Source organism: Chionomys nivalis, chromosome 26, assembly GCF_950005125.1.
Source record: "Chionomys nivalis chromosome 26, mChiNiv1.1, whole genome shotgun sequence".
Lineage (NCBI taxonomy): Eukaryota > Metazoa > Chordata > Mammalia > Rodentia > Cricetidae > Chionomys > Chionomys nivalis.
Genome location: NC_080111.1, coordinates 40,974,025 through 40,998,024, shown reverse-complemented (window position 1 = coordinate 40,998,024; position 24,000 = coordinate 40,974,025). Strand labels below are relative to the sequence as shown.

General features: G+C 45.8%; 1 protein-coding gene across 1 annotated transcript in view; it reads right to left on the bottom strand.

Annotated features, from left to right (window-relative positions):
• The window catches only part of LOC130866890 (serine/arginine repetitive matrix protein 1-like), a 36,579-nt gene that overhangs the window by 12,128 nt on the left and 451 nt on the right, over nucleotides 1–24,000 (bottom strand). Inside the window, exon 2 of the mRNA XM_057758482.1 lies at nucleotides 22,105–24,000. This exon is cut by the window's right edge and continues 160 nt beyond it. Within this exon, the coding sequence (XP_057614465.1) occupies nucleotides 22,105–24,000 (1,896 nt within the window). The remainder of the gene's footprint in view (nucleotides 1–22,104) is intronic.

Sequence of the window (24,000 nt, the reverse complement as noted above, 5' to 3'; positions counted from 1 at the left end):
TGAACTCACTGACATCCTCCTGCCTGTCTGCCAAGTCATTTCTTCCTACTTGGTTTGTGTTTGGTTGCTGTTTTGAGTTTTCAGATCTCCTGAAAAAAAGATCAAGATCATTTCTTTCCTAACTCCGTGTCTTTGTAACACAAACATTAAAGGGTGTGGCTACAGCTTCACTGGACCTCTTTGATATGGATATCTGCTGCCTTTCCTGTTGGAGTTGGGAAATTGAAAGTTGTTGAATTCACTCATTGCAAAAAAAAAAAAACAAAAAAACACACAAACAAACAAAAAAAAACCCTTATTTATTTTATTATTTCACATTTTAACTTGATTTTTTTTTCTATTTTGAGGCAGGAATTGGCTTTTTATTTATGCTCCAGACAATCTATCTCACTCACTACATGCATGGCCCAGGACTTCTTTCTGAACACTTCCATGAAAGTAGTCAGCTTCCCAAAATATACTGCTGCTGCTGCAATTTTAGAAAAAAAAATAAATAAAAATAAATAACCTGAGATAAACAAAGAAAAAAAGGAAAACACCTGTTTTCCCTTCTTTCCTTCCTTCCTTCCTTCCTTCCTTCCTTCCTTCCTTCCTTCCTTCCTTCTTTCTTTCTTTTTTCTCTGTTTTCTTCTTTTATTATTTTTTATTTTTGGTGCAGGGTTTCTCTGTATAATACCTTTAATTCACTATATAAACCAGTCTGTCATCTTTGTGACATTATGGTTTTGTTTTTTCTTATTTCCTGTCTGAAAATTGACAAATTGACATTTCTCTCTCTCTCTCTCTCTCTCTCTCTCTCTCTCTCTCTCTCTCTCTCATTTAATTTATGTTTTATTTTATTTTATTTTTTTGGTTTGTGTTTTTGTTTTGATTTTCAAGACAGGGTTTCTCTGTTGCTTTGGAGCCTGTCTTTGGAACTAGCTCTTGTCAACCAGGCTGGCCTCAAACTCCCAGAGATCCACCTGCCTCTCTGCCAGATATGGAACCATTCATCTTGGTTAGTTCAAAAGCTAAAACACATGTGCCCGTGCGCGCGCACGCGCGCGCGCGCACACACACACACACACAGGCACACCCAGAGAAATGTAATTTTGGCTTGGAGAGATGGCTCGGTGGCTCTGAGGAAGTGGTTTGCATTCCCAGTACCCATATGGCAGCTCATACGTGATTGTAAATCCAGTTCCTGGGTGATCTGACACCCTCACACCATTGCACATATAAAGTTAAATAAATCATAAAAAAAATTCTTCTCTCTGACTGGGCGGTGGTGGCACACTTTAAGATTCAATTGAACAGAAATCTTGGATATATACCCAAAAGTGGTATTGCTGGGTCTTGAGGAAGGTTGTTTCCTACTTCTCTGAGAAATCGCCACACTGACATCCCAAGGGGCTGGACCAGCTTGCATTCCCACCAGCAATGCAGGAGCATAAATAAATTGTCCTCAGCTGTGCAGGACTGACTGTATGTTGACCTTCCCTTCACACGTTCCCCATGGGCTCCTGAGAGGGGATGAGGCCTCCTGCAGGGAATCCTCTGCCCAAGGCTCCCCCGGGGGGGGGGGGCACCCACTCTCTCCCTTCCCCCAGTCCCAAGCTACGACGTCTCAGGCATAGGTGGCAGACCCTCTGGTTACCCAGGATGTGACAGACACAAATGCATGAGAAACAGGAAGGAACGAGGAATGGTGTCCACTCTCTCACTAAATGCAGGCCTGCCTGCCTGCAGTGATGGAAAGAATCAGAACTGGAGAGATGGAATTTCTGGACTTTCCAGAAACCACATGGTGGGAATCTAGTGCCCTCTTCTGGTGACAGGGCCTAGATATGCATATTTGCTGCTTTCTGCTTGAAGCTGGGAAACACTACCTTCTTGCTGAACTTGGATAATTGTTGAATTCAGTCATTTTCAGGTTTCTTAGAAAACAAAACAAAACAAAACCAAAAGCCCGCCAGGCGGTGGCACACGCCTTTAATCCCAGGACTTGGGAGGCAGAAGCAGGCGGATCTCTGTGAGTTCGAGTCCAGCCTGGTCTAGAAGAGCTAGTTCCAGGACAGGAAACAAAAAGCTACGGAGAAACCCTGTCTCGAAAAATCCAAAAACAACAACAACAACAACAACAACAACAACAAAAGAAAAAACAAAAAAAAAAAGCAAAAACAAAAAGCCCCTTCTTTGTTTTAGTTCACATTTTAATTTGATTTTTTTTTTTTTGAGACAGGACCTTTGGAAGAACAGTCAGTGCTCTTAACCTCTGAGCCATCTCTCCAGCCCCTGAAAATACAATCTTAAAGGAAAAACTAAAATAAAATGAATGGCCTGGCATTAACAAAGACAAAAAAAAAAAAAAAGAAAAAAAAGAAAAAAGACCCTGCATTTTCTTGCTTGCTTGCTTTTTTTTTCTTCTTTTATTATATATTTGAGGCACAGTTTCTCGGTGTAACAGCCCTAGCTGTTATGGAACACAGTTTATAGACCAGGCTGTCTTCTTGGTAACGTTCTTTTTTTTTTTTCTTATTTCCTATCTGTAAATCCACATTTCTTCTCTCTGTCTCTCTCTCTGTGTCTCTCTCTGTCTCTGAAAGAAAGAAATTGAAATTAAACTACAAAACTGGAAACACTGGCTCAAATAAAGTAAAATAAATGTAAAAGAGTGCAGTTATGAAAGTGTTTGGAAATAGGACACCTTTCCTGTCTCCCCCACATACACAGGCACACTGAGAGGTTTAAATAAAATTTGAACTTGGCTAGGCAGGGGTGGCACATGCCTTTATTCCCAGCACACAGGGGGCAGAGCCAGGTGAATTTCTTGGGAGTTCAAAGCCAGCCTGGTCTACAAGAGCTAGTTCCAGATCAGCTAGGACTGTTATGTAGTGAAACCCTGTCTCAAAAAACCAAAAAATAAAAATAAAAAATAAAAAAATTGATATCAATATTAAATTGAATGTACAAGAAATTAATAGAACAACATACTAAAAACAAAGCTGGGTTGTTGTGGTACACACCTTTTATTCTATCATCCAAGAGAAAGAAAAGAAAGACAGATAAAAAGAAAGAAAATGAAGAAACAAAAGAACAAAAGAAGGCAGAGCTGGGGGCCCGGTTGGTGGCTGAGGAGGGAGCCATGGCCTAGTTGCATCCTCTGCCATGTCTGCTGTAACCCCAGTACCCCATTACTCAGGAGCTGTAAAGGGTCTGAGAAGCTCATTCCATGCTTCTGCTGCTGGGTAATCATTTATGTATCTGGCTCATGTCGGAGGGGCAGGGGAAGCTGAAGCCTTGTCCCTTTGGGCTCCAGGCTCTCAGGACTGCATCAAAAATTCGAGTGTGCCGGGCGGTGGTGGCGCACGCCTTTAATCCCAGCACTTGGGAGGCAGAGGCAGGCGGATCTCTGTGAGTTCGAGGCCAGCCTGGTCTACAAGAGCTAGTTCCAGGACAGGCTCCAAAACCACAGAGAAACCCTGTCTCGAAAAACCAAAAAAAAAAAAAAAAAAAAAAAAAAAAAAAAAATTCGAGCGTATGGTGAGCCCATGTCTATCCTGCTGGGAGCACTCAGGATCAGGAGATCATCTTCAACAACCCAGCAAGTGCAAAAACGTCCTGGTGGGAAACAGGCCCTCTAAAAGAAATCAATAAAATGACAGTTTCATTTTTTTCTGTCTGAAGTGAAAACGTTCCAAAATAATTCACTATGTCAGTATTCCTGGAAATGATAGCAAAGTCAGAACTTTTCGTACTATTCCATGGCTGTTGTAATTTTCTCTGTGCCAGGCAGAGCCAGGCGGATCTCTGTGAGTTTGAGGCCAGCCTGGTCGTCTACAGTTCCAGGACAGGTGCCGAAGCTACAGAGAATCCTTGTCTCAGAAAACCAAAAAAAAAAAAGAAAAAAAATTTTTTTTTCTCTGTGTCTCATGTCTCGCTTCTTTCTCTAAGCAGGCCCAGGAATTCTAAGCGACTGTAGGTTATCTAGGAGATCTCCTGTTGCAGGGGCCCTCCCTCCACTCCTGTCCCCTGAGGGCACCTGGCAAAAGTGAGAGGGCAGATTTCAGAGACTAGGAAAGTTCAAGGTCACCAACCCTTCCTAACAGCTAGAACTCCTAGCTGAACCATTAAAGGGTGAGGCTACAACTTGATTGGTCTGCTTAGATATGGATATTTTTGTTGTGATTATTGTTTTACAGGGCAGGAACAGATATCCAAGTGGGAATTTTTCCATGGCTGTTTTAATTTTCTCAGACTCGGTATGAGAAGTGGGGTGTGGGGTTGTACAAACACAACTACTGAAGAAAAAGAACCCCAAGAAAGCAAGCGAGTGGTTGCCATGGTGAAATGTCTTTGAAAGGCATTTAAGTGACTGGGAACTGCCCTTGCTGCCTCCCTCCTTTCCTCACTCTCACTAATCCATAATTGTGGCAGCCCCTTGGCCCACACAGTCCTTTCACTGATTGGTCAGACACACTCTTTTTTTTTTTTATTTTTTAATTTTTGAATTGTGGGTGAAGTCAATTAATTGATCTCTTAGATTATTATTATTATTATTATTATTATTATTATTAGTTTATTTGTGGTTTTTTTCTATATAGGAATTCCCTGTGTATGCTTGTTTGCCCTGGAACTCACTTTGTAGACAAGGCTGGCCTCAGACTCATAGAGATCTAGCTGCCCCTGCCTCTACCTCTGCCTCCTAGTGCTGGAATTAAAGGCCTGTACTAAACACACTTTTAGTTTTTTGTGTCTGTCCTCAAACTCACACTGCAGAACAAGGTAGCCTCAAACTCACAGTGATCTGCCTGCCTCTGCCTCTCCTGATCTCTGAGGGCCGAGAACTGAAAATAAAGAAATGTGCTGCCACCATTACCCAGCTATGCAGCTGCCCAAAATATACTGCTGCTGCTGATGCAGCAGCAATTAAAAAAACATAAATTAAAATAAAATAACCTGAGATAAACAAAGGAAAAAAGGAAAACACCTGTTTTTCTTCCTTCCTTCCTTTTTTCCTTCTTTTCTTCCTTCCTTGTTTTTTTTTTTTCTGTTTTCTTCTTTCATTATTTATTTGGTGCAGAGTTTCTCTGTATAATACCTTTAACTCACTATATAAACCAGGCTGTCATCTTGGTGACATTATGGTTTTTTTTTCTTATTTTCCGTTTGATCATTTCCTCTCTCTCTCTCTCTCTCTCTCTCTCTCTCTCTCTCTCTCTCACACACACACACACACACACACACAGGTTTAATTTATGTTTTTTATTTTTGTTTGTGTTTTTGTTTTAATTTTTAAGGCAGGGTTTTCTCTGTTGCTTTGGAGCCTGTCTTTGGAACTAGCTCTTGTCGACCAGGCTGGCCTCAAACTCCCAGAAATCCACCCGCCTCTCTGCCAGATATTGAACCAGTCCTTGAGAATGCTTTCATCCTAATGAGTTCAAAATTCACCCCATAAACGCATGTGCACACACATGCACACCCAGAGAAACATATTTTTTTTTTTAAATTAAAGGGCCTGGAGAGATGGCTTGGTGGCTCTGAGGAAGTGGTTTCCATTCCCGCCACCCCCATGGCAGCTCATATGTGATTGCAAATCCAGTTCCTGGGTGATCTGGCACCCTCATACCATTGCTCATATAAAGTTAAATAAATCATAAAAAATTCTTTAAGAAATTGAAATTAAACTAAGTCCTATACATCTGGAAACAATCTTAAATAAAAGTAAAAGTAAATGTAAAAGAGTGCAGTGCTAAGTGCAGTTATGAAAATGTTTGGAAATAGGACACCTTCCCATTCTCCCCCACATACAAAAGGCACACCGAGAGACTTAAATAGAATTTGAAAATGGGTGGGCAGTGGTGGCACATGCCTTCATTCCCAGTGCACAGGAGGCAGAGGCAGGTGAATCTCTGGGAGTTTGAGGCCAGCCTGGTCTACAAGAGCTAGTTCCAGATCAGCTAGGACTGCTATGCAGGGAAACCCTGTCTCGAAAAACAAAACAAAAAAATCAAAATTAAACTAAATGTACAAGAAATGAATAGAACAACATACTAAAAACAAAGCTGGGTTGTTGTGGTTCACACCTTTTATTCTATCATCCAAAAGACAGAGGCAGGTGGACCTCCTTGAATTGGAGACAGGTCTGGTCTATCTAGGTAGTGAATTCCCATGTTGTATAGAAAAACCCCTGTACCAAATAAAAACATATACACGTTGAACCAAAAAAAGAAAAGAAAAGAAAGACAGATAGAAAGAACGAAAATGAAAAAACAAAAGAACAAAGGAAGCCAGTCCTGGGGGTTGTCTACAAAGGGCCTTCACTACAATGTTTTGAATTGTGATCCCCGCCCCCCCCCACATACATAAATACACACACACAGGGACAGACATGGTCACATTGAGAAAAACAAATAAAATCTGAAGTTAAACTCAATGTACAAAAGAGTCAGAGAACACACACACACGCACGCACGCACGCACACACACACACACACAATGAAATAAAACCATGCTACAGCATGATCTCATACCGGACTGTCATGCATTTGGTGGAGAAATCTACTTTGAAACATATTTCATGATAGTTGCCAAGTTACCCATTGATGTTAAAACTCACTCTCCTCCTTAGGGTCTAATGTTGACTGACCCACGGGTCAGGGCTAATGCTTGATGCCCCTACTATAAAAATTGGTTTCAGAAACCGGCCTTTTGCCACGCCACAGTGTCAGAAGCCCAAACTCTGCCTGTGGTCTCAGCTAACTGATAAGCTCTGTGCCCCGTGGTGATTTTTATTTATTTATTTATTTTAGTTTTAAGTTTGCTTCTGGTTTTCCTAGGATCTGGTTTCTGGAATAAAGTTTGCTTCTGGTTTATTAAGCTTGGTGGTGTTCTCATCTTTGCATGAACCCCCCCCCCCCCCCGACCCAACATTTAAGTGTCTTTCAACCATTTTAGATTCCTCGATTGAGAGTTCTCTGTTTAGGTCTGTACCCCATTTTTTTCTAATTGGATTATTTGTTCTTTTGATGACCAATTGCTTGAGTTCTTTTTTTTTTTGTTTTTTTGTTTTTTTTTTTTTTTTTTTTTTTTTTTGGTTTTTCGAGACAGCGTTTCTCTGTGGTTTTGGAGCCTGTCCTGGAACTAGCTCTGTAGACCAGGCTGGTCTCGAACTCACAGAGATCCACCTGCCTCTGCCTCCCAAGTGCTGGGATTAAAGGCGTGCGCCACCACCGCCCGGCTTGCTTGAGTTCTTTGTGTGTTTTGGAGATCAGACCTCTGTCTGATGTGGGGTTAGTGAAGATCTTTTCCCATTCTGTAGGCCATCATTTTTTCTTGTTGGCCGTGTCTTTTGCTTTACAGAAGCTTTTCAGTTTCAGGAGGTCTCCTTCAATTGTTTCTCTCAGTGTCTGTGCTACTGGGGTTCTATTTAGGAAGTGGTCTCCTGTGCCAATGTGTGCACTTGATTTTTAAAATTTTTATTTTACAATTTTAAATTGTGGGTGAAGTCAATTAATTTGAGCTCTCAGATATTTCTGTTGCTTTTGTTATTATTATTATCTGTTTATTTGTTTTTTTTATCTATGGTTTTTCTTCATAGGGGTTCCCTGTGTATTTTTGCTTGCCCTGGATTTCACTTTATAGACAAGGCTGGCCTCAGACTCACAGAGATTCAGCTGCCTCTGCCTCATAGTGCCAGAATTAAAGGCCTGTACTAAACACACTTTTTTTTCAAGACAGGGCTTTTCTGTGTCACTTTGCCTGTCCTGAAACTCATACTGCAGAACAAGGTAGTCTCTAACACACACCTATTTGCCTCCCTCTGCCTCCCTGATCTCTGAGAGCTGAGAACTGGGAATAAAGAAATGTGTTGCCGGGCGTTGGTGGCGCACGCCTTTAATCCCAGCACTCGGGAGGCAGAGGCAGGCAAATCTCTGTGAGTTCAAGTCCAGCCTGGTCTACAAGAGCTAGTTCCAGGACAGGCTACAAAACCACAGAGAAACCCTGTCTCGAAAAACCAAAAAAAAAAAAAAAGAAATGTGTTGACACCATTACCCAGCTAGATTTCTTTTCCAATGGTGGGCAATAAGACCTATAAATTTCCTCAAAGGACTGAGTTCACTGTGTGCCAGGTATTTGTTCTGTAAGGGTATGTTTTCATTTGCCTGAGGATATTCTCTCTCTCTCTCTCTCCCTCTCTCTCTCTCCCAGAGATCCGCCTGCCTCTGCCAGATACGGAACCAGTCCTCTTAAATGTGAAGTCAAAGGCCATCCCACAGACATACAGACACACAGACACACACAGACACACACACACACACACAGAGACACACAGACACACACACAGAGGCACACCCAGAGACACATAAATAAATTGGTGAAATTAAAGGCCTAGAGAGATGGCTTGGTGGCTCTTCATGAAGAAGTGGGTTCAATTCCCAGGACCCAAATGGCAGCAGCTCATAAGTGATTGTAAATCTAGTTTCTGGATGATCTGACATATCCATGCCACTACACTTAAAATAAATTTAAATAAGTCATAAAAAAATTCTTTAAAAAGTTGAAATTAAACTAAGTTCTACACAACTGGAAAGACTGTCTCAAATAAAAGTTAAATAAAATGTTCTGAAATAGGACACCTTCCCTGCCCCTCACCCCACAAGGACACACTTGGTGCAGACCAAGAGATACAAACAAAACTTGAAAGCAAACTAAATGTACATAAAATTAACAGAATGAGATACTCAAAACTTAGTTGGGTTGTTGTGGTGCACATCTTTTATTCTATCATCCAAGAGACAGAGACAGGTGTACCTCTGTGAATTCCCAGGCTTTGTAGAGAGGCCCCGTCCCGAATAAAAAATATATATATATATGTTCAACCACAAAGAAAAGAAGGAAGAAAAGAAGAAAGAGACATTATGAACTGTCTCCTTGGTCCTAGAAACTTGTTTTGATTTGCATTTCTCTGATGACTAAGCATGTTGAACATTTTCTTAAGGGTCTTTCAGCCATTTTAGATTCCTCTGTTGAGAGGTCTGTACTCCATTTTTTTTTAATTGGATTATTTGTTCTTTTGATGACCAAATGTGTTGAGTTCTTTGTATATTTTGGAGATCGGACCTCTGTCTGATGTGGGGTTAGTGACGATCTTTTCCCATTTTGTAGGCTGTCGTTTTGTCTTGTTGGCCATGTCCTTTGCTTTACAGAAGAAGCTTTTCAGTTTTAGGAGGTCCCATTGATTAATTTTGTTTCTCTCAGAGTCTGTGCTACTGGGGTTCTATTTAGGAAGTGGTCTCCTGTGCCAATGTGTTCAAGTGCATTTGATATTTTTATTTTTTATATTCTATTATTGTGGATGAAGTCAATTATTTGAACTCTCAAATATTTTTATTGTTATTATCTCCTTATTTGTTTGTTTATTTGTGGTTTTTCAACATAGGGTTTCATTGTGTACCCTCGTATGCCCTGGGACTCATACTTTGTAGACAAGACTGGCCTGAGACTCACAGAGATCCATCTGCCTCTGCCTCCTAGTGCTGGGATTAAAGGCATGCACTAAACACCTTTTTTATATATTTATTTTCCTAATAATTTATTTATTTTTATTTTATTTGCATTGGTGTTTTGCCTGCATGTATGTCTACCTGAGGGTGTCAGATCTTGGAGTTACAGACAGCTGTTAACTGCCATGTGGGTGGTAGGAATTGAACCTGGGTCCTCTGGAAGAGCAGTCGGCACTCTTAACCACAGAGCCATCTCTTCAGCCCCCACCTTTTTTTTTTTTTTTTTGAAAACAGGGTTTCTTTCTCTGTGTCACTTTGCCTGTCCTGCAACGTCTCAATCTGCAGAACAACGTAGCCTTAAAACTCATAGTGATCTGCCTGCCTTGGTCTCCCTGATCTTGGAGGTGTTTTTTCATCTCTCTGTCTGGCTATCTATCTATCTATCTATCTATCTATCTATCTATCTATCTATCTATCCATTTCTTGATTAGTTTATTTATTTATTTTTTTGTTTTCTGAGACAGGATTTCTCTCTAGCTTTGGAGTCTGTCCTGGATTCAGACCTGGTCACAGCTGTACCTGGAAATAAAAACAAAAACCAAAACCAAAACAAAGCAAAAGCCAGGCAGGACTGTATGGTTGACCTTCCCTTTCCCCCTCCCCCATGGGCTCCTCAGAGGCGGTGAGGCCTCCTGCAGGGAATCCACAGAGCCTCTGCCCAAGGCTCTCCAGGGGACCCACTCTCTCCCTGCCGGCTACATCTATCTCAGGCATAGGTGGCGGGCACTCTGGCTATGCAGGACGTGACAGACACAGACACGCAGAGAAGCAGGGAAAAACGTTGCCCACTCTCTCACTCGATGCAGGCATGCAGGAAGAACAATGAAAGAATGAGAACTGGAGAGATGGAATTTCTGGAATGTCCAGAAACCACATGGTGGGTATCTAGTGCCCTCTTCTGGTGACAGGGAGTACAGCAGAGATTTGAGTTCTTGTGCTCCTGAGACCTAAGCCCCACATGGCAGCAGGCTCATAAGTGATAGTAAATCCAGTTTCACACCACTGCACATAAAATAAAGTTAAATAAATCATAAAAAATTCTTTAAAAATATGAAACTAAAATAAGTTCTACACAACTGGAAAGACTGTCTCAAATAAAAGTAAAATAAAATGTTCTAAAATAGGACACCTTCCCTGTGTCCCACCCCTCAACAGGGACACACTTGGTGCAGACCAAGAGATACAAACAAAATTTGAAATTAAACTAAATGTATAAGAAACTGAGCCTGGTTATTGTGGTGCACATCTTTTATTCTATCATCCAAGAGACAGAGGCAGGTGGACCTCTGTGAATTCTCAGGCTTTATAGAGAGGCCCCCATCTCAAATTAAAAAAAAATGTATAAAAGTTCAACCAAATACTCCCCCCCCCCCCAAAAAAAAGGAAGGAAGGAAGGAAAGAAGAAAGAAACATTATAAACTGTCTCCTTGGTCCTAGAAACTGGACCATGGGCGTTTAGGACCTACGAGACAGTGCACGAGTCTTGTGATCTCACTTGGTAGATGAGTCTGGAGTTTAACTCACAGATGTCCTTCTGCCTGTGTCTCCCAAGTCCTGGGATAAAGGTTTCCCTAATTCTTGAATGGCATACTGAAAGTATTTATTTCTACTTAGTTTGCATTTGATTTTTGTTAATCCATGCCTATATATTTATTTATTTGTTTTTGGTTCTTCTCTGTAGCTTTGGAGCCTGTGCTGGAACTAACCCTTGTAGACCAGGCTGGCCTCAAATTCACAAGGATCCACCTGCCTTTGCCTCCCAAGTGCTGGGATTAAAGGAATGTACCACCACCACCACCACCACCACCACCACCACCACCACCACCACCACCACCACCCGCCTTTATTTGTTTCTTTTATTTATTTTTGTTAAGCTCTACATTTTTCTCTGCTCCCTTCCCTGCCTCTCCCCTCCCCTTCAACCCTCTCCCAAGGTTCCCATGCTCTCAGGAGATCTTGTCTTTTTCTACTACTCATGTATTTTAGATCTATGTATGTCTCTCTTAGGGTCCTCATTGTTGTCTAGGTTCTCTGGGATTGTGATTTGTGAGCTTTTTTTCCCCTTATGTTTAAAAATCACTTATGAGTGAGTATATGTGATAATTGTCTTTTAGGGTCTGGGTTACTTCCCTCAAAATGATGTTTCCTAGCTTCATCCATTTGCCTGCAAAATTCAAGGTGTCATTATTCTTTTCTGCTGTGTAGTAAGTACTCCGTTGTGTAAGTGTACCACCTTTTCCTCATCCATTCTCCAGTCAGAGGGCATTTAGGCTGTTTCCAGGTTCTGGCTACGACAAACAATGCTGCTATGAACGTAGTTGAGCCCATGTCCTTGTGGCACAATTGAGCATCCTTTACATATATACCTAAAAGTGGTATTGCTGGGTCTTGAGGAAGGTTGTTTCCTAATTTTCTGAGAAATCGCCACACTGACATCCAAAGGGTGGCTGTACCAGCTTGCCTTCCCACCAGCAATGCGGGAATGTTCCCTTTTCCCCACATCCTCTCCAGCATAAGTTGTCATCAGTGTTTTTGATCTTGACCATTCTTACAGGTATAAAGTGGAATCTCAGAGCTGTTTTGATTTACATTTCTCTGATGACTAAGGATGTTGAACATTTCCTTAAGTGTCTTTCAGCCGTTTTAGATTCCTCGGTTGAGAGTTCTCTGTTTAGGTCTGTACCTCCATTTTGTGAATTGGATTATTTGTTCTTGAGATGACCAATGTCTTGAGTTCTTTGTATATTTTGGAGATGAGACCTCTGTCTGATGTGGGGTTAGTGAAGATCTTTTCCCATCCTGTAGGCTGTCGTTTTGTCTTGTTGGCCATGCCCTTTGCTTTACAGAAGAAACTTTTCAGTTTCAGGTGGTCTCATTGATTAATTTTGTTCCTCTCAGAGTCTGTGCTACTGGAGTTAGATTTAGGAAGCGGTCTCCTGAGACGATGCGTTCAAATGCATTTGATATTTTTATTTTTATATTTTTTTTATTGTGGATGAAGTCAATTATTTGAACTCTCAAATATTTTTATTGTTATTATCTGTTTGTTTATTTGTGGTTTTGCAACACGGGGTTTCGTTGTGTATCCTTGTATGCCCTGGAATTCACTTTGTAGACAAGACTGGCCTCAGACTCACAGAGATACACCTGCCTCTGCCTTCTAGTGCTAGGATTAAAGGCGTACACTAAACACCCCCCCCTTTTTTTTTTGAAAACAGGGTTTTTCTGTGTCACTTTGCCTGTCCTGAATCTCAATCTGCAGACTTGGAGGCGTTTTTTCATCTCTCTGTCTCTCTCTCTCTCTCTGGCTATCTATTTATCTATCTATCCATTCATTTATTAGTTTATTTATTTTTTTTTTTGTTTTCTTTCTGAGACAGGGTTTCTCTCTAGCTTTCTTTCTTGCTTGCTTGCTTGCTTTTTTGCTTTCTTGCTCTCTTGCTTTTTTTTTTTTCTTCTTTTATTATTTTTTGAGGCATGGTTTCTCTGTGTAACAGCCCTAGCTGTCCTCTCTCTCTCTCTCTCTCTCCCTCCCTCCCTCCCTCCCTCCCTCCCTCCCTCCCTCCCTCCCTCCCTCCCTCCCCCCCTCCCCCTCTTTTGGTTTGGTTTTGTGTTTTTCTTTAGGAGACAGGGTTTCTCTGCTTCTTTGGAGACTGTTCTTGGAACTAGCTTCTTTCTTGTAGACCAGGATGGCCTAAAACTCCCAGAGATCCTGTTTCTGCTAAATATGGAGCCAGTGCTCTTGAATGCCTTTGTCTGGTGAGGTCTAAAGCCACCCCACCCACACCCCCACACCCCCACACACAACACACACACAAACCAAACAAAGGCACAGGCACACCCAGAGACACATAAATAAACTTTTAAATTAAGAGCCTGGAGAGCCGGGCGGTGGTGGCGCACGCCTTTAATCCCAGCACTTGGGAGGCAGAGGCAGGCGGATCTCTGTGAGTTCGAGACCAGCCTGGTCTACAAGAGCTAGTTCCAGGACAGACTCCAAAACCACAGAGAAACCCTGTCTCAAAAAAACCAAAAATAAATAAATAAATAAATAAATAAATAAATAAAATGACATTTTCGTTTTTTTCTGTCTGAAGTGAAAACGTTCCAAATAATTCACTATGTCAGTATTCCTGGAAATGACAACAAAGTCAGAATTTTTCATACTATTCCATGGTTGTTGTAATTTTTTCTGTGCCAGGCAGAGGCAGGAGGATCTCTGTGAGTTTGAGGCCAGCCTGGTCATCAACAGTTCCAGGACAGGTGCCGAAGCTATAGAGAATCCTTGTCTCAGAAAACCAAAAAAAATAAAAAATTGTTTTCTCTGTGTCTCATGTCTTTCTGTAAGCAGGCCCAGGAACCCTAAGAGCCTGTAGGTTATCTAGGAGATCTCCTGTTGCAGGGGCCCTGGCCTCCACTCCTGTCCCCTGAGGGCACCTGGTAAAAGTGAGAAGGCAGATTTAAGAGACTATTAAAGTTCAAGGTCACCAGCCCTTCCTAACAGCTAGGACTCCTTGCTGAACCTTTAAAGGGTGAGGCTACAACTTGACTGGTCTGCTTAGATATGGATATTTTTGTTGTGATTATTGTTTTACAGGGCAGGAACAGATCCAAGTGGGAATTTTTCCATGGCTGTTTTAATTTTCTCAGACTCGGTATTTAGTATGAGAAGTGGGGTATGGGGTAGATTGTACAAACACAACTACTGAAAAAGAACCCCAAGAAAGCAGGCCTCCCTCCCTCTCTCCCTCCCTCCCTCAGTTCCTCCCTCTCACCAAGCCATAATTGTGGCAGCCCCTTGGCCCTCATAGTCCTTTCACTGATCAGTCAGACACACTCTTCTTTTTTATTTTTAAATTTTTGAATTGTGGGTGAAGTCAATTAATTGAGCTCTTAGATTATTATTATTATTATTATTATTATTATTATTATTATTATTATTATTATTTGTGGTTTTTCTACATAGAGGTTCCCTGTGTTTGCCCTGGAACTCACTTTGTAGACAACGCTGGCCTCAGACTCATAGAGATCTAGCTGCCCCTGCCTCTACCTCTGCCTCCTAGTGCCGGAATTAAAGGCCTGTATTAAACACACTTTTTCCCCCCAAGACAGGGTTTCTCTGTGTCTGTCGCTTTGCCTGTCCTGAAACTCACACTGCAGGACAAGGTAGCCTCAAATTCACAGTGATCTGCATGCCTCTGCCTCTCCTGATTTCTGAGGGCTGAGAAATGAGAATAAAGAAATGTGCTGCCACCATTACCCAGCTAGGCAGCTGCCCAAAATATACTGCTGCTGCTGCAGCAATTAAAAGAAATAAATTAAAATAAAATAACCTGAGATAAAGAAAGAAAAAAAGGAAAACACATGTTTTTCCTTCCTTCCTTCCTTCCTTCCTTCCTTCCTTCCTTCCTTCCTTCCTTCCTTCCTTCCTTGTTTTTTTTTTCTGTTTTCTTCTTCTATTATTATTATTATTATCATTATTACTTTTTGGTGCAGTGTTTCTCTGTATAATACCTTTAACTCATTATATAAACCAGGCTGTCATCTTGGTAACATTATGGTTTTGTATTATGGTTTTGTTTTTTCTTATTTCTTGTCTGTAAATCGATGAATCAACATGTCTTCTCTCTCTCTCTCTCTCTCTCTCTCTCTTTCACATTTAATTTGCATTTTATTTTTTTGGTTTGTGATTTTGTTTTGATTTTCAAGGCAGGGTTTCTCTGCTGCTTTGGAGCTTGTCTTTGGAACTAGCTCTTGTCGACCAGGCTGGCCTCAAACTCCCAGAGATCCACCTGCCTCTCTGCCACATATGAAACCAGTCATCTTGGTTAGTTCAAAAGCCACCCCACAAATACATGTGCGCGCACACATGCACACACACACACACACACACACACACACACACAGAGGCACACACACAGGCACACCCAGAGAAACATAATTTTTTAAAGAAAATTAAGGGCCTGGAGAGATGGCTTGGTGGCTCTGAGGAAGAGGTCCCAGCACCCGTATGGCAGCTCATACGTGATTGTAAATCCAGTTCCTGGATGAACTGATACCCTCACCCCATTGTACATCTAAAGTTAAATAAATCATAAAAAATTCTTTAAGAAATTGAAATTAAACTAAGTCCTACACAACTGGAAACACTCTTAAAAAAGTAAAATTAAATGTAAAAGAGTGCAGTGCTAAGTGCAGTTATGAAAATGTTTGGAAATAGGACACCTTCCCTGTCTCCCCCACATACAAAAGGCACACCGAGAGATTTAAATAGAATTTGAAAATGGCTGGGCAGTGGTGGCACATGCCTTTATTCCCAGCGCACAGAAGGCAGAGGCACGTGAATCTCTGGGAGTTTGAGGCCAGCCTGGTCTACAAGAGCTAGTTCCAGATCAGCTAGGACTGCTATGCAGGGAAACCCTGTCTCGAAAAACAAAACAAAACAAAACAAAACTAAAATTAAAATTGAACTAAGTGTACAAGAAATGAATAGAACAACATACTAAAAACAAAGCAGGGTTGTTGTGGTTCACACCTTTTATTCTATCATCCAAGAGACAGAGGCAGGTGAACCTTGAAATGGAGACAGGTCTGGTCTATCTAGGTAGTGAATTCCCATGTTGTGTAGAAAAACCCCTGTACCAAATAAAAACATATACACGTTGAACAACAACAACAAAAAAAAATACAAAAAAAAAGAAAGAAAGAAGGAAAGAAAGAAAAAAAAGATAGAATGAAAATGAAGAAACAAAAGAACAAAGGAAGGTAGTCCTGGGGGCTGTCTACAAAGGGCCTTCACTGCAATGTTTTGAATTGTGATCCTCGCCCACATACGCGAACACACACACACACACACACACACACACACACACGGACAGACATGGGCACACTGAGAAAAACAAATAAAATCTGAAGTTAAATTCAATGTACAAGAGAGTCAGAGAACACAGACGACACACACACACACACACACACACACACACACACACAGACAAAATGAAATAAAACCATAAAACCATGATCTCATACCGGACTGTCATGCATTCGGTCAAGAAATCTACTTTGAAACATATTTCATGATAGTTGCCTAGTTACCCATTGATGTTAAAACTCACTCCCCTCTGTAGGGTCTAATGTTGACTGACCCACGGGTCAGGGCAAGATCATAAAAATTCCTTTGTTCAGAGTTAATGCTTGATGCCCCTACTATAAAAATTGGTTTCAGAAACTGGCCTTTTGCCACAGTGTCAGAAGCCCAAACTCTGTCTGTGGTCTCAGCTAGCTGATAAGGTTCTGTGCCCCGTGGTGATTTTTATTTATTTATTTTTTTATTTTTAAGTTTGCTTCTGGTTTTCCTAGGATCTGGTTTCTGGAATAAAGTTTGCTTCTGGTTTATTAAACTTGGTGGTTTCTCATCTTTGCATGATCCACCCCTCGACCCAACATTTAAGTGTCTTTCAACCATTTTAGATCCCTCTGTTGAGAATTCTCTGTTTAGGTCTGTACTCCATTTTTTAAATTGGATTATTTGTTCTTTTGATGACCAACTTCTTGAGTGCTTTGTGTATTTTGGAGACCAGACCTCTGTCTGATGTGGGGTTAGTGAAGATCTTTTCCCATTCTGTAGGCCGTCATTTTGTCTTGTTGGCTGTGTTCTTTGCTTTACAGAAGCTTTTCAGTTTCAGGAGGTCTCAGTTGTTATTAACTGTTTCTCTCAGTGTCTGTGCTACTGGGGTTCTATTTAGGAAATGGTCTCCTGTGCCAATGTGTTCAAGTGCATTTGATATTTTTATTTTTATATTCTATTATTGTTGACGGAGTCAATTACTTGAACTCTCAAATATTTTTATTGCTATTATCTCTCTATTTGTTTGTTTATTTGTTGTTTTTCAACATAGGGTTTCGTTGTGTACCCTCGTATGCCCTGGGACTCACTTTGTAGACAAGGCTGGCCTCAGACTCACAGAGAGCCATCTGCCTCTGCCTCCTAGTGCTGGGATTAAAGGCATGCACTAAACACCTTTTTTATATATTTATTTTCCTAATAATTTATTTATTTTTATTTTATTTGCATTGGTGTTTTACCTGCATGTATGTCTACCTGAGGGTGTCAGATCTTGGAGTTACAGACAGCTGTTAACTGCCATGTGGGTGGTAGGAATTGAACCTGGGTCCTCTGGAAGAGCAGTCGGCACTCTTAACCACAGAGCCATCTCTCCAGCCCCCATCTTTTTTTTTTTCTGAAAACAGGGTTTCTCTGTGTCACTTTGCCTGTCCTGAATATCACTCTGCAGAACAAGGTAGCCTTAAACTCACAGTGATCTGCCTGCCTTGGTCTTCCTCATCTTGGAGGTGTTTTATCATCTCTCTGTCTGGCTATCTATCTATCTATCTATCCATTTCTTGATTAGTGTATTTATTTATTTTTTTGTTTTCTGAGACAGGATTTCTCTCTAGCTTTGGAGTCTGTCCTGGATTCAGACCTGGTCACAGCTGTACCTGGAAATAAAAACAAAAACCAAAACCAAAACAAAGCAAAAGCCAGGCAGGACTGTATGGTTGACCTTCCCTTTCCCCCTCCCCCATGGGCTCCTCAGAGGCGGTGAGGCCTCCTGCAGGGAATCCACAGAGCCTCTGCCCAAGGCTCTCCAGGGGACCCACTCTCTCCCTTTCTCCCCCAGCCTCAGGGCTGCCGGCTACATCTATCTCAGGCATAGGTGGCGGGCACTCTGGCTATGCAGGACGTGACAGACACAGACACGCAGAGAAGCAGGGAGAAACAGAAACGGTGCCCACTCTCTCACTCGATGCAGGCATGCAGGAGGAACAATGAAAGAATGAGAACTGGAGAGATGGAATTTCTGGAATGTCCAGAAACCACATGGTGGGTATCTAGTGCCCTCTTCTGGTGACAGGGAGTACAGCACAGATTTGGGTTCTTGTGCTCCTGAGACCTACCCCAATTTCATAGTGACATTATCCTATCATACCCTATATATCACATATAGGCTTGCTTGATATCACACACATACACTGCCTGCGTTTCTGCCTGACCCCTGTGAGAGAGCCTGGTACCTTCAGAAGACAGAAGATGGAGTGTGGGTCTGTCTGTCTGTCTGTCTCTATCTATCCATCTATTCTTCCATCTTTGTATGCATCTATTGATTTATGTAATACTTTATTCTTTTGTTTGTTTGTTTGTTTGTTTGTTTGTTTGTGACAGGGTTTCTCTCTAGTTCTCTCTAATTGAGTCAGTCCTGGAACTAGCTCTTGGAGACCAGACCGAGTGCTGGAATTAAAGGCATGTACCACCATTACCCGGTTAGAAGTTTTTTTAAAAAGTAGGCAATTAGAGCTACAAATTTCCTCATAGGACTGATTTTACTGTGTGCCAAGGTTTGTGTAGGGTTTTGCTTTCATTTTCTTGAGTGAATATACCCCCCCCCCCCGCCCCCCGTCTCTCTTAGTCTAGAGCTCTGTTTTGTCTTCCATGAGCTCTGAGGGCACTTGGCTTGAGTGTGATACACACACAGACTTACTATTAAGGAAAGTTCAAGATCAAGATCCTTTCCTAACTCTGTGACCTTGCAACAGAGAAGTTTCAAAGTGTGTGAAGGGTGTGCCTACGGCTCCACTGGCTTTCCTTGATGTACACATCTGTTGCCTTTCCTGTAAACATCGTTGTTGGAGTTGAGAAATTGTTGATCTGAACTCAGGCAATTTCATGTAATAGCCCTGGCTCTCCTGGAACTCACTTTTATAGACCAGGCTGTCCCTTTGGTGACATTCTGTGTGTGTGTGTGTTTTTTTTCTTCCTCTTATTTTCTATCTGCAGTCAATATTGGTGTAAGGACTGTGCACCTGTATATTCACTGCTCTGATCCTTGCCTCCTTCCTTCCTTCCTCCCTCCCTCCCTCCCTCCCTCCCTCCCTCCCTCCCTCCCTCCCTCTCACCATGGCCTAATTGTGGCAGAAGCCCCTGGCCCCCCACCTAGTCCTGTCACCGATGAACGGTCAGACACGCTCTTTGTTTCCCGTGAGCGATTGATTCGCCTGTTTTCCCAGCTGCCTGTGGTCTCGGTCGTACTTTCGTTTTCGTCGCCCCGAATGTCCAGGCCGGCCCGCGTTCACCGTGTTCGGGGGTGGGGTGGGGGAACCGACAGGGGGGTTCCCTGTCCTGTTGTGGGCCCGTGTCGCCTCCGGGCGTGAGCGTGGGAGGACGCTGTAACGCCAGAGAAGGTGAAGACGCCGCGGCCGAGCGAGCGGGCGAGCGAGCGATGTATGTCGGTCGGTTGTCGGGCGCCACCTAGCGGTGGCCTTTTTTGTGCAACGCTCCTGGTCCTCGGTCGTTGACGAGGACGGGGCGAAATGGCTTTTGTGAGGCGGAAAGAGTGACGAGAGTCCCGGCCCGGCAGGCGGGTGTGTCCCGGAGTTGGTGTCGTGCTTGGGAACGGTCTCTGTGTAGGAGGTTGTGCCGGAAGAGTCACCCATGGGTGCGCTGGGGCTGGAACCGAGTGAAAGGAACAGATGGGAAGGGTGCTGGGAGACTTGAGCGGGTCGACCAGAAGGCATAAGTCGTTGGCGTACCCCCGCTAGGTGTCGAGTCTACCCGGGCCCAGGATCGGTGAAGTACCCCGGCCTTAAAAGTTGTTTTTCCCTTGCCTTTTAAACTCTCTTCGAAGAGCCCTGGGACCCGGCGACCCTCGGCCGAGAGGAGGCGTTGGTTGATCCCGGCTTCCCCGCTGCCCTGTCACGGACTCGTTGGGGTCTCGGACTTTTTTTTTTTTTTTTAATTCTTTCCCCCTCTTGCCAGAACCCTCGGTCCTCAGCGGCGGACCTTGCCATCCTGAGGCCGAGAGGAGGCTGTAGTCCCGGCTTTCTCGCTTCCCTGGTTCGGACTCTCGGAGCTTTTTATGAATTTTTTTTTTTCTTTCCTCTTGCCAGAACCCTCGGTCCTCAGCGGCGGACCTTGCCATCCTGAGGCCGAGAGGAGGCTGTAGTCCCGGCTTTCTCGCTTCCCTGGTTCGGACTCTCGGAGCTTTTTATGAATTTTTTTTTTTTTTTCCTCTTGCCAGAACCCTCGGTCCTCAGCGGCGGGCCTTGCCATTCTGAGGCCGAGAGGAGGTGGTGGTCCCGGCTTCCCTGTTCACTGGTCCCCGGTTTCTTGGACTCGAGATTTTATTTTTTTTTTTCCCCCAAGTTTTTCTTCTTGCCCGTCTCCATCCCTAGCGGCTGGTCGCAGGGTCTTCGGCCGGGAGGAGGCTGGGCGCCCGGCTTTCTGGCATGTCCACCTCGCTCTCTCGGTCCTGTCATGGTTATGAGGTCGACCAGTTGTTCCTTTGAGGGTCGGTTCTCTTGTTTATGGGGACATTTTTGGGACATTTCACCCAGCCTCACTTTCAGGAGTTCTGTGTGGTCTGTGAATGACTCCCCGGACCTGTTGTCATTCTTCTAATGGTTACTATCTGTCCTTATTGTACCTGCAGATAGGTGCTGACACGCTGTCCTTTAATTGGGTGACATTAAAGGACGCTAGGTGGCGGTCTCTCTTCTGAGCCTCGCTCGCTGGGTGCTTTTTCTCCCGCCTAGCCCAGCCTGCTGTCCCCGGGTTTCTCGCTGCCTTTTGGGACTGGGCCCGTGCGTGCTTTCCCGAGTGGCTTTCTGAGGTGACTGGCTTCCTTGCTTTTTTTTTTTGCCCGTGGTGAAGCGTGTCAGGCGTCCCCGCTTTGTGGTCTGTCGCCCGTGCCGTTTGGATGGTGGGAACTGTCTCTCGATGCTTCTCCCTTACCGTCCCGGTGCTTGCTTTTTTTTTTTTTTTTTTTTTTTTTTTTGGGATCAGATCGTGGAGCTCCCGAGTCTCCATGGACTGGGTGGGTCCCCCGGTCCTCTGCTTCCCCAGTGCCTCCCGAGCGCACTGTTTTCTCCCTCCCTCGTTGTGGAGCTCCCGAGCCTCCATGAGTCCTTGCGGGGGGGGGAGGGTTACTCAGTCTGACCCTTCTGCTGCCTTATGTGCCTCCCGAGTGCACATTTTTTTTTGGATTTCCCCGTGGACCCCCACCGCTGTTTTTTTTGGTTGTGGAGGTGTGAAGGGTTTTCCTTTTTTTTTTTTTTTTTTGGTGGCATGTGTTGGTGCTCTCTCGCTCGTTTCTTCCCGGTTCTGCTTTGTCGATCGATGTGGTGCCCTCGCTCTGTGTTCATTCGGGCCGGAGGCCTAAGCCGCGCCAGGCGAGGGACGGACATTCATGGCGAATGGCGGCCGCTCTTCTCGTTCTGCCAGCGGGCCCCTCGTCTCTCCTCCCCACCTTTTACCGGTGGTGTGTGGAAGGCAGGGGTGCGGTTATCCGGCCTGAGCCCTGTGAAAGCCCCTCCGCACTGCTCGCTGTGGTTCGTGGGGGTTCCTGTGAGGCGCGCCGGGGGCTCTGTTCCCCCCGTCGCGCGTTTCACTCTGCCCACCGTGTGTGGTCTGTTTAGCCCTCCTCCCTCCGAGCCGGGGGAGGGTCGGCTGATGTGCCGCGTCACGTGTGTCCCTCCCGAGCGGGCTCGCGTGCACGCGTCTTGCTTGCCATCCTCGTTGGTGCTCCTGGAGCGTTCCAGGCCGATCTTCAGAGGTGCCCGGTTCTGAGCGGCGGCGGCGTTTCCCGGTTCTCTGACGTGTGTGCCTCCTGTGCGCGGTCCGGCCTTTAGCGGTGTTCCTCTGCGAGGTGTGCTCTCGTTGGGTTAAGATGACCCCGATGATGAAGGGGGTCGAGGCGAAGCGGTAAGAGGCTCTCTGAGGTTCCCCTCCGTGAGCGGAGGACGTCGGGCGAGCGGCCCACCGTGCGCTGCCTTCTCCCGTAGGCTGTGAGCGCTGTGTGGTGTTGAGCGGTCGCGGCCGGCCTTTTTTCTTCTCACCGTTAAAGGTGGGTGGTCTGTCGATTGACGAGAATGCCTCCCCGCCTGGTGTTAGACCCGGTGGGTGTTCCTGGAGAGGCAGGCCTGGCTCTCGGGGGACCGCTTTGTGCATTGTTTTCTCTCGGTCCGGTCCCCTGTGTCCGCGAACGCTCAAGAACGCGCCCCGGAAAGGAAGTAAGAGCCTTGCCGATACCGCAGGCCCCCCCGCCTCGCTGCGCTCGAGATCATCGAGCGGTGTGTGTGTCGCTCCCCCGGCTCTTGCGCTGCCGCGGCCGGAGGCTCGTCGGGCCGGGTCCGTCCCGCCCGCCCTCAGTGAGAAAAGAGTGCCTTCTCTAGCGATCCGATGAGCGGGCGTGCTTGGGGTCTCCCGTCGGCCCGCCTGGTCGCCCCAGCACGCCCTGACCTCCCGATGCGCGTAGCTTCGGCCGGGTGCCCCTCGCCGCGTCCCGTCTTTGGGGGGGGAAACCCGAGCGTTTGTGTCGCCCACTGCGGCCCGCGCCTCCTCGCTCCGAGTCCGGGGAGGAACCACGCGGGACAAGAGAGCGTGTCGTGATGCCGGCGTGTCGTGCCGGAGCCCGGGACGTGTTACCCGTGGCGGGGAACGAAGGGGCCGCGTGTGCGCGCGCCCGAGTGCCGCGGGACCCCGATCCCCCCGCTCCCCCGAGGGTGCGTACGCGCCTCGGTCGGGGCGCGGAGCCGAGCAGGGAAGAGAGCGGGGCTGGGTGGCGGTGGGCTCCCGGGTCCCACCCGTCCGCCGTCCGTGCCCGCCGCGAGCGGTCCCTCCCGCGCTTCCCCGTCTTTGCCGTTCCCGCGGACCGCGGCCTCGCTGCGCGCGTCGCGTGCGTGCGTCGCTCGTGTTGTGTGCCGTGTGGGAGTCGCCTCGCTCCCCCTCCCCGGCAGCGTTCCCACGGTTGGGGAGCAGCGGTTGACCCGTCCCTCCTCGGGGCCGGGGATCCGGTTCTGGCTTTGCGGGGTCGTGACCTCTCTCTCGGGTGCGGCCTTTGGAGAACGGCGGTCGGTCGTCTCCCGGCGCGTCGCCGGACGCGTCGGGGCCCGTCGCCGCCGGGGGGTCCTTCGGCGGCGGCGGGCGCGTCTGTCTCGGCGGTGGGTCCGTGCGAGAGGGTGCGAGAGAGGCGGGCTTCGCGCGTTTCGGGAACCTCGCGAGGGAAGGAGGCTTAGCGGACGTCCGTCGTCTGCGGCGTGGCGGTGGGTCCGCCGTCCGAGGTGCGTCTGGGGACTCTTCCGGCCCCGTCGTCGTCGTCGTCGTCCTCCGGGAAGGCGCGTCTCGTGTGGGGAACCGCCACCGCACCGGGTTGGGTGCCTGGCGGTGAGATACCCCCCACTTGCGTGCTTTTTTTTCCCTCCGGTGCGGCGACGGTGGGGGCTCCGGTCGATGACTCTCCCCGTCCCCGAGGTCCGGCCCGTCCGTGCGTCGTGGGCCGCGGCGTCCCCCCTCCCGTCCCTCGAGGGAAAGACCGTCCGCGTGTCGTCGCCTCTCTCCCCCTACCGCCTCTCCCGCCGCGTTTCCGAGCACGCGCGCGGCCCGGCTTTTCGCGGCGTCCCG